Source organism: Psammomys obesus, unplaced genomic scaffold, assembly GCF_907164565.1.
Source record: "Psammomys obesus unplaced genomic scaffold, mPsaObe1.curated_primary_1811, whole genome shotgun sequence".
NCBI classification, from domain to species: Eukaryota; Metazoa; Chordata; class Mammalia; order Rodentia; family Muridae; genus Psammomys; species Psammomys obesus.
The window spans coordinates 510,239-521,166 of NW_026594091.1; the positions used below are offsets into that span (position 1 = coordinate 510,239).

At 43.0% G+C, this 10,928-nt stretch overlaps 1 protein-coding gene across 1 annotated transcript; it reads left to right on the plus strand.

Annotated features, from left to right (window-relative positions):
• Positions 1-5,858: 5,858 nt before the first annotated feature.
• On the plus strand, positions 5,859-7,106 carry Actl9 (actin like 9). The gene has a single exon (XM_055617859.1). It carries the CDS (start codon positions 5,859-5,861, stop codon positions 7,104-7,106), a length of 1,248 nt encoding a protein of 415 aa, XP_055473834.1.
• Positions 7,107-10,928: the final 3,822 nt, after the last annotated feature.

Below are 10,928 nucleotides of genomic sequence, written 5' to 3' on the forward strand. Positions count from 1 at the left end.
AAATAAATAAATAAATAAATAAATAAATAAATAAATAAATAAATAAATAAATACGTTAAACCCATTAGAAGAAAAAGTGGAGAAGAGTCTTGAGCTCATTGGCACAGGAGACAACTTCCTGAACAGAACACCAACAACACAGGCTCTAAGATCAACAATCAATAAATGAGACCTAATGAAACTGAAAAGCTCTGTAAAGCAAAGGACACTATCATCAGAACAAAATGATAGCCTACAGTCTAGGAAAGGATCTTCACCAAACCTATATCTGACAGAGGGCTAATATCCAGAATATATATAAAAAAAAAAACTCAAGAAGTTAAAAAGCAACAAATCAAGTAATCCAATTTAAAAATGGGGCACAGAGCTAAACAGAGAATTCTCAATAGAGGAATATCGAATGGCAGAGAAACACTTAAAGAAATGCTCAACATCCCTAGTCATCAGGGAAATGCAAATCAAAATGACCCTGAGATTTCACCTCACTCATCAGAATGGCTAAGATCAAAAATTCAAGTGACAACACATGCTGAAGAAGATGTGGGGAAAGGGGAACCTTACTCATTGCTGGTGGGAATGTAAACTTGTACAACCACTTTGGAAATCAATTTGGTGCTTTTTCACACAATTAGGAATAGTGCTACCTCAAGATCCAGCTATACCACTCCTAGGCATATATCAAAAAGATACTCAAGTATACAATAAGGACATTTTATCAACCATGTTCTTAGCAGCTTTACTTATAATAGCCAGAATCTGGAAACAACCCAGACGTCCCTCAGTTGAGGAACAGATACAGAAATTGTGGTACATTTACACAATGGAATACTACTCAGCTATTAAAAACAAGGAAATCTTGAAATTTGCAGACAAATGGTGGGACCTACAAAAGATCCTCCTGAGTGAATTATCCCAGAAGCAGAAAGACACACATGGTATATATTTACTTATAAGTGGATATTAGACATACAATATAGGATAAACATACTAAAATCTGTACACCTAAAGAAGCTAAGCAAGAAGAAGGACCCTGGGTAAGATGCTCAATCTTCATTCAGAAAGGCAAAAGGAATAGACATCAGAAGAAGATAAAAATAAGGAACAAAACAGAAGCCTACCACAAAGGAGTTCTGAAAGACTCTACCCAGCAGGGTATTAAAGCAGATGCTGACACTCATAGCCAAACTTTGAGCAGAGTGCTGGGAGTCTTATGAAAGAAGGGGAAGACAGAAAGACCTGGTGAATACAGGAGCTCCACAAAAACAGAACCAAAAAATCTAGGCCCAGGAATCTTTTCAGAGACTGATACTCCAAAGACCATTCATGGAGATAACCTGGACTCCCTGCACAGAGGTAGCCTGTGGCAGGTCAGTCTCCAAAAGGACTCCCTAATAAGGGGAGCAGGGGCTGTCTCTGACATGAACTCAGTTGCTGGCTCTTTGATCACCTCCCCCTGAGGGGGGAGGAGCCTAACCAGGCCACAGAGGAAGACTATGATGAGACCTGATAGGCTAGGGTCAGATGGAAGAGGAGGAGGTCCTCCACTATCAGTGGACTGGAGAAGGGGCATGTGAGGAGATCAGGGAGGAAATGAGGACAGGATTGGGAGGGAACAAAGGTGGGGCTACAGCTGGGATACAAAGTGAATAAACTGTAATAAATAAAAAATGATACTAAAAATATTTTTAATTTAAAAAAAAGAAAAAGAAAAAAGAAAGCTACAGGCCAATATTGCTGATGCTCAATAAGGGAAGAAGGAAAGATGGCAGTGGCTGCAGGCACCTTCTCCGAAGATCAGAGGAATCAGAGAGACCTATGGAGGCTCCAAGGGGTGACACAGAGGCTGAAAAGTAGTCTCCAGGACCAGCAATAGCTCCAGAACTACTAAGGGAGAAAAAAAAAAAAAAAAAAAAAAAAAACAAGTCTTGTGAAAAAAATGCTTTTAAAATGTGGACTAATGAAATTAGAAAGAAAGATGGCAAAACAGAGCCATGCCCAGAGAATGACAAATATATACCCTTCACTGCCTGGTCTGAGCCAGCACTCTGCAAGCCCAAAAGTTGTTTCGATGAGCTGTGGGGCTGTTGACACTGACAACAAGGATGTTGGGAAAAGGGAGCCATCATTCAGTGCTGGTATAATTGCAAACTAGTCCAGCCACCATGACATTCAGTATAAAGAATTATCAAAAAGCTAAAAATTGGTCTATCACATGACCCTACTATACCACTCCTTTCATATGCCCAAAGAACTCAACATCCTACTCCACTTGCTCAGCCACATTCATTACTGTTCTATTCATAATAGCTAGGGAATGTAAACAATCTGAATCATTCATAGCCAACAAGTGAATAATGAAAACTATCCCTTTCCCCTACATTCTCTTCATCATTTGTTGTGAAATGGTTGCTGGTTATTCTGAAGAAGGTAAGATAAAATTTCAAAGTTGTTTTGATTTGCATTCCCCTAATTTCTGGGAATGACATTATTTCTGAGGTGTTTCTTTAGCCACTTTTCTTCTTTTGAAAACTCTCTGCTCAGGTCCCAGATCTATATGTGGTACGCATGCACTATGGAATACTAAATCATAAACTTTCCAGATAAATGGATGAAACTAGAAAAGATCACATTGAGTGAAGTAACCCCGACCCAGAAAGATAAATAAATCCCATGTTCTCTAATTTGGGGTTCATAGTTTCAAATCTTCAGATGTGAATACATAGCCTGGAGGAACTGCAGAAATCAGGAAAGTTAAAAAGTGATTGTGGCCAGGGTAGAGGCCTGGAGCAGCAATATAGAAGGCAAAGGAAGGAAGAAGTGGTCTAACTGAAGAAATGGGAAGGGGGTTCTATTTAAGAAGATGAAAGGAGACAAATACAGAAGAAACAGGGAGGGTGATACAATAATAGTGAAGGGGTCTGAAAGTCATGAGGAATCATACTATTAGCTGTTTTCCTAAATACATATTTTTAAAGCATTTTAAGATCATGTGCAGTGGAACTGGCAAAATGGCACAGTCAGAAGTGGTTGCCACTAAATTTGATGAATGGCCTGGATTAGATTAGATTCCTGGGCCCCAGATGATGGAATGAAAGACTAGACTTCAATCTGTTGTCTTCTCTTCTGCATTTGCTCTGCAGACTCTCCTACCAAAAAAAGTAAATAAATAAAGATGTAATCTTCTTTTTTTCTTTAAAATATGATAAAGTTAATTTCAACCCAGTAATACATGGTTGGCTCAACAAATGCAAATCAATAAATGTAATGCAGCACACAGAGTTAAGGAAAGAAATCACATGATAATCTCAGTAGCTGCAGAAAATACCTTTGACAAAATTCAACATTCCTTCCTTTTGTTGGAAATAGAAGGCTGTAAAGTGAGAATAGAAGGTGCATAGCTCAACAAAATAAAGATTGTGACAAACCTATAGATAATGTGAGACCAATAGAAAAATTCTAATTGTTTCTTCTTGCGCAAGTGAGATGGCTCAGCGGGTCCAAGAACTTGCTGATGGCAGCTGGCTTCCTGAGTTGGATCCCTGGGATGTACAGTGAAAGAGGGAACTGATTCACATATGCTGCGAGTCCTGGCCTGTGTGTTCACCCAATGTCTTTCAGCTATTATACAATTTACAATTTTTTTCTTTTCTGTGTACAAATATTTTCTCCACATGTATGTCTGTGAAACACATGGTCAGAAGAGGTCATCAGATCCCCTGAAACTGGAGTTTTAAGGATGGTTATTAAGCTACCATCAAACAGGGTCAGGAGCCCAAGTCCTCTGTAAGAACTAATGCTCTTATACGCTGAGCCATCTCAGTCTCTATTACAAAATTTACAACTGTAATAGAAATCTGTCTTTGAAAAGGAAAAATGAGGTGTTTTTACTTACTGTGTTCCTGATTGATATGGACTTTCAGAAAACAAACAAAAATGAACAAAATTCCTCTCCAACACAGGAATACTGTGAACTCAGTACAGAGCATACAGCTGAGAAGGGCACAAAGAAGCCAACATCTCGCTGCTCTTTGCCTACACAGATGTGTTGGGAGACTTCCTTCTAAATATTTATGTCTATACCCACAGAGCAGGGCAGTTCTCAGCCTGATCTAGAGAGGCTCCTTTGTGCAGAGTGTGAAGGTGAAAGCAGTGACTCTTACTTAGTCAAAGTGCAGAAAATAAGTAATTGGTGAGTGCTCAGTCCTAAACAGGACAGCAATGTCCTCCTATCCCCACCCAAGTAGCAGGGATCACTGAAAAAGAAGGACAAATCAAGATCTAGGGAATAAGGGAAGAGTGTCATGAAACGCTGCCATCCAGTTATGACATTACCGCTGTAACCATGAACACACAGCAGCTATGCAAACATGAACAAGCTTAGGACCTCCAACTTTCCACAATGGATAGAGCAAGTACCCATGAGGTCACATCTCTTCCTGAGTAATTAATGAATTGTTAATTGTTGCTAGAGGAAAGGGTGTCATTTTCACACATTGTGTAACCACTAGCAGACTAGGTGTGTGTGTACATACACACACATCAATAAACAAATGGAAAATAAAAACCTTAAAGAACAGAAGAAACAGAAAGAAGAAAGTCAGCCAGTCAGTTTGCCCTGTTTCCTTCTAATTTATGTTCTTGGCTGACTGGGCAAGGTACCCATAAAAGGACTCTAAGTTGTAAGATTGTGAGTGAGAGAGGAATCTGCAATGAAGACACTGAGTCAAAGACCCTGCCTTCTTTTGCAAAGTGGGCTCTTCAAGGGTAGTCATAAATGATGGCTCTGGGGCCTGCAGCGGAACACTACCCTCTGGCATGACATGACCTTTCAGCTCTGATTACACACAGGATACCTACAAAAAAAAATGGACCTATTGACTGTTCATTACAGAGTTGATGCTCACAAGGCCACTGTACTCCTCCCTGGGGATTTATTGACAGTTAATGGTTATTAAGGAGTACTCAGGAAGTCTGATCTCTCCCCCAAAAAGCAGTTAGCTGTTACTATGAGTGGGGGCTCAGGAGGTCACACCCTTTTCCAAGATTATATAGAAAGTTAACAGTTGCTGGAGGAGACATTCACACACACACACACACACACACACACACACACACACACACACACACTGGTATTGTTAGATTCAGACTGGGATGAAGTGGCAAAAACTCCTACCTTGACAGGAGACTGCCCTTTAATTAGAACACTGAGAGGCTACACCCTCTCCATAGAAATGGATGTTGTATTCTGTGGCACAGGTGCTTGAGGTTTTGTAGGGTTTGAAGTGGGAAGTGCCTATCAAGGTGGGATCTGGTGGAAAATGTATTGGTCTTGGCTCTGCCTCTGCAGTTTCAGATAAGGACCATTTATAGTAATGGGTATTCCTGAGCACTGCAGTCTGGGTTTCAGATAGAAACCATCTTCCTGAGTAGATATCTTTGAATGTGGGAAGCTTCTGTATCAGGATTTGCCAACTGGAGATATTTTTACCCTTTAGGTATAGCATTACCATGTGCCTGTAAATAAACCCTCACCCACACTCCTGTAAGTAACCCCAGCTAAACTCACTGTTTGACCAAGATAGACTTGAGTAGAATCTCTTCTCACTCCATATTTGGTAAATAAACATTTCTCTAGATAAAGTCCATACAAGTCATTTCTCCCTGCCTTCCTTACCTCACCCCATCTCAACCCACTATATGCCTCCATTGTGAAGCAAAGGCAGGCACAGTGATGTCACAGACCACTGTTCCATCTTCTCTCTTTCTGGTCATCCTGGGCAAGGATCAGCCTTTTCTACTGGCACCCCAGAGAAAAGAGGTGCACCTTGTCAGGCAGCCTCACCAGATCACATGCAGTCATGGATGTCAATGGACGCCCAAAGCCCCAGCCCTCCCCAGAGACTCCTGGGCCTCCTGCCCTGAACTCTAGCACACTCCTAGTGAACAAGAGTCCACAGCACGCTTCCCTCAGTACAGCAGGTGACAGACACCCACCAAAAACAGGTGCTGTGGTTATTGACATGGGCACAGGTACCTGTAAGGTGGGCTTTGCGGGCCAATCCCAACCTACCTACACGGTGGCCACCATCCTGGGTTTCCAGGCCAAGAAACAGGCTACCAAAGGCCAATCAGAGCTGGAAACTTTTATTGGGGAGGCAGCCCGCTCCCGCCCAGAGCTAAGGTTGGTGAAGCCTATTCGCAATGGTATTGTGGTTGACTGGGAAGCTGCTGAATTAATATGGCGGCACATCCTGGAACATGACCTCCGAGTGGCCACCCAGGACCACCCTCTGCTGTTTTCAGATCCACCCTTCAGCCCTGCCACCAACCGAGAGAAGCTGGTAGAAGTGGTTTTCGAGTCTCTGCATTCCCCGGCCATATATGTGGCGTATCAATCCGTATTGTCAGTCTATGCCCACGGACGTGTTAATGGACTTGTTGTGGACACTGGCCATGGAGCCAGCTATACAGTGCCAGTTGTTCAGGGCTACAACCTACCACATGCCATCCAATGCTTGGACCTGGCCGGCAACCATCTAACTGCCTTCCTAGCAGAGATGCTGCTGGGCTCTGGCTTCTCATTGCGACAGGAGGACCTGGACATGGTGGAGAACATCAAACATAGTTACTGCTATGTGGCCTCAGATTTCCAAAAAGAACAGGCCCGTCTGGATCAGGAGTGCAAGCAGACCCTAAAGCTGCCCGATGGACGGACTGTCACCCTGGGGAAGGAATTATTTCAGTGCCCAGAGCTCTTGTTCCATCCTCCAGAGATTCCAGGACTGTCGCCCATGGGCCTCCCAGCCATGGCTAAACAGAGCCTCCTCAAGGTGCCTCCAGAGCTGCGGACCCACGTGGCCCAAAACGTACTCCTGTGTGGAGGCTCTTCACTCTTCACAGGCCTGGAGAGTCGCTTCAAGGCAGAGCTACTTCGCTCTCTGTCCCCTGAGGACCACGTGGCAGTGACGGCACAACCCAACAGGAACCTCTCCGTGTGGGTTGGGGGCTCCATTCTGGCCTCATTGCATGCCTTCCAGTCCTGCTGGGTCCTCCGGGAACAGTATGAAGAAAGGGGACCCCAGGTCGTATACCGAAAATGCTACTAACATGGGACAAGGTGGGAAGGGCGAAGGGCAGTAAAGCTTTCTTGCCAAGCAAATTCAGTTTTGTCATCTTTCAGCTCTATCCCATGCTTTAGGACCCACCCAGATGGTGCATGTTCTCATTAAACCACTAGCCCACCTCCATCTTAACCCTCAACCCCTACCTCCTATCTTCAACTCCTCACACCCTTGATATCTTCTCCTCCAAAAATCCCTGACTGGAAACTACCCTAAAGTATCCATGACCTTTCCCCTCAGATACCTTAATTCTAATCCCTTAAAAATGTTTTCCTGTTAATAAACCCTAAAATCGTATCATTTTTTTTTAGTTCTGTCAACCCACCTTCCAGGTATCTTTACCCTACCTACCATCCATACCATCCTCCTCAGGTTGGGTAAATCACACAGACATATTTACACATTCCCAAGATAACCTCAGAATCTGACATACTAATCACACAGAGAGAGAGGGCCGGGGGAAGATTTCCCCAAATGTCTGTGGACTCTTACACCACCTTAAGTCATCCCTTGATGTAATTCCTCAACCCCTCCAAACCATTCCCCCAAAAAGTCTTCATAAGATGGTCTACACTCCACATCCCAGAACTTTTCCAGGAATACTCCAACTCTATTCACCCTCCATGACTGAAACCTTATTTTCTATCCTTTCAAACACACTTCTGATCGTCCCTTACAGTCTTTTTTTTTCCTTAATTTGTTCTTTGAGAATTTAGTGCATGTACATAATGTGTCTTCATTTTATCCACCACCACCTCCATTTCCTCTTCAGTGTCTCCCAGAGCCCCTACGCTACATCCTCCTTCCAACCTCATGAACCTCATGACTTCTTTTCATAGCCCACCAAGTCCACTTGGTCAGTCCTGGCCATTTCCACGTGAGTATAGGGCCACCCACTGTCACATAGGCATTCTAAAAGGGAAAACGTTCCTGAACAACTCATTCTCCCTATCCAAAGCTCCTCAACTTAGTAGTGGTGCTACATGAGCCCCTGCCTCTATCTATGCAGGAATGTCAAATAGTTCATTATTGCATAGGTCTCTTGTTCAGACAACCACAGCCGCTCTACATTTATAAATGCAATGGCCCTCACATGTCCTGAAGACAATATTTTCTGACAGTCCTCCCCAACTTCTGATTTTTTAATATCTTTCTGCCCCCTCTTCTGCAAGGTTCTGAGTCACTGAGGACTAGTGAGATGTAGATCTAGAGCTGAGAACTCCCACATTTACTCTGTCTCTGCAATCTGATCATCTGCAGGATCTCTCTATTGACTGTCATTCACTGCAAAGTGAATATTCTGATGAGGGACAAAAGCTGCACTAATTTATCCACACTGGAAGATAGGAGGGGTGGAAGAAGTGTTGGCCACTCACTGTTAGCTAACCAGATGCAAACCCTCCTCCTTTGTTTTCTCTAGACTCCACACATGAATACTAAATCTCCATTCACCACCCTCACAAGTATCCCTTAAATGACCTGCTAAAGGATCCCCTGTGATCCAAAACTCATCCCTAAAACTATACCCTTCCCATCATGGTATATCTCTCCAGACCTCCCCCTCATGTTCCTGTAATCAAATTCTCTTATAATTTTTCTCCCTCCATCCCATCCCCCTCTCACCAAAGATGCCAAACCTTAGATGGTCCCTACTGCTCAAGACTGCACTATTGTTTCCACTAGAAACTGCCCCACACCCATCAGACTCACACACACACACATACACACACACACACACACACACACACACACACACACATACACACCTTTTCTGTCTCTCACTCTTACATGGTAATTTCCCCAGAATAAATGTGCTTATTGCTGGAACACTCTAACCTGTTTCATAAGTTTGCCATCAGAAAGCAGGGGTGCACAGGAAAGAACTCTAAATATTACCTAAATGGATTACCTCACTTAGTATGTTTTCCAGTTTTACCCATTTCCCTACAAATTTCACAATTTTATTTTTATGCCTGAATAAAAGATTACAAACAGGTAAGGAGGGACGGATACAGGTGGGGAATCAACCAAAACTAACTATAAAAATGCCCTAAGGAAATATTACTCTGCATGCTAATTTTTCTTTTTTAACTCTTTTCTCCCCTTTTGTTAAACACAGATTCTTTTCTCATCTGACATATCCTGATCACAGTTTCTCCTCCGTCTACTCACAATTCCTCCCCACCTCCTCTCCCATCCAGATCCACTCCCTTTCTTTTTTTTTTAATTTTGATATATTGTTTTTTTATTTTTTATTAATTACACTTTATTCATTTTGTATCCCCCCATAAGCCCCTCCCTCCTCCCCTCCCGATCCAACCCTCCCTCGCCATCTCTCCAGCCCTCCACTCCCTTTCTGTCTCCCATTAGGAAAGAACAGGCTTCTAAGAGGTAAGAACAAACATAAGGAAATAAAATATAATAAGCTAAAACATGTATGCTAGTTTTTTATGAAAACACAACATATTAATTTTTAAGAAGAAAAAGAAAGAAGGGAAGGGGGTGGAAGGGACAAAAGGAGAAGGCAGGACCAGGCTAATAATACATTCTAGCAAGGGGTTGAGGCCTACCCTAAATCTGCCAGGCTGCCAAGCAGAAAGCAGGCACTTTCTGTTCTTCCCACCAGGAGGCAGCACCTTCACGTTCGAGAGACTACGAGAGCTTGGACTTTAACACAGAGGTTCTCAACAATCCTAATGCTGCGACCCTTCGTCCCTCAAGTTGTAGTGATCCTCAACCATAAAATTATTTTTGTTGCTACTTTGTAACTTTAATTTTGTTACTGTTATGAATTATAATGTAAATATCTGTGTTTTCCAATGCCTTAAGTGATTCCTGTGAAAGTGTCATTGGACCCCCAAAGGGGGCTTAACACAACAGGTTCAAAGGCAAAAGTAGTGACATCAGGAGGAAAGTCCTCTAAAGGAGAAATGGGTGAAGAGTGAGAAAAGAGAGAAACCATAAAAGGGAAAGAGAGAAGAGAGAGGAAGAGGGAGGCAGAGAAGGGGGTCAGAGAGGAAGACACTGAAAAACAGTACTGAAGTTGGGAGAGAAAAGTGGTGGGAAGTATAGAAAAAAATGGGAGGGGAAGAAGTGGGGGTGGATAAGTGTATGTCTGAAATTACCAAACAACGAAATGGGCTGCTTCAGATGCCACTAGCAGTGGGGAATGCTCAGAAAACCCATCTTCCTCCAGCCTACCTGGACACCCACAGGGCCCTAATTTAAACTAAGCTAAGATTTCTCCTACTAGTAATTCCCTGGGTTGGAAAATCCATCTTCAACCCTCCTAGACACAGAACATCCCCATTTACACACTCCTGGTGATGAAGAGTTCATGCCTGAATGCTATTAGAACTCTCACCCCTCATGTGAATCGTTAGGCTCTGCCCAACACCAGACCCTAACCTTTTTATCTAGAACCCTGAAGACTCTCACATCTCCCACACCCACTGAGTCCCATATGCTTTCAGTCCCAGAGTGCCTTGTTCTCTCAATTTCTGGTTAAAGTCATCCATAAACATACATTCATTACACACACTGAGAAGTCAAGACATGGGGTCTCTGCCTTCCAAGTCCTTTTGGCAGAGACAGAGAGAGTCTATCACTGTTAGACCAGTTTTCTAAAATTTCCAGTGAGCTGGCATCTGTCCCTTTCACAGCTCTCCAAATCCATTTATTCTGAAGATTCCAGAATCCATCCTCTCTCTCTTCAGCCTTCTGATCCCAGCCCAGTTCCTTGTCCTACAAGAATCTTCAAGTGTGTGTGTGTGTGTGTGTGTGTGTGTGTGTGTGTGTGTGTGTGTG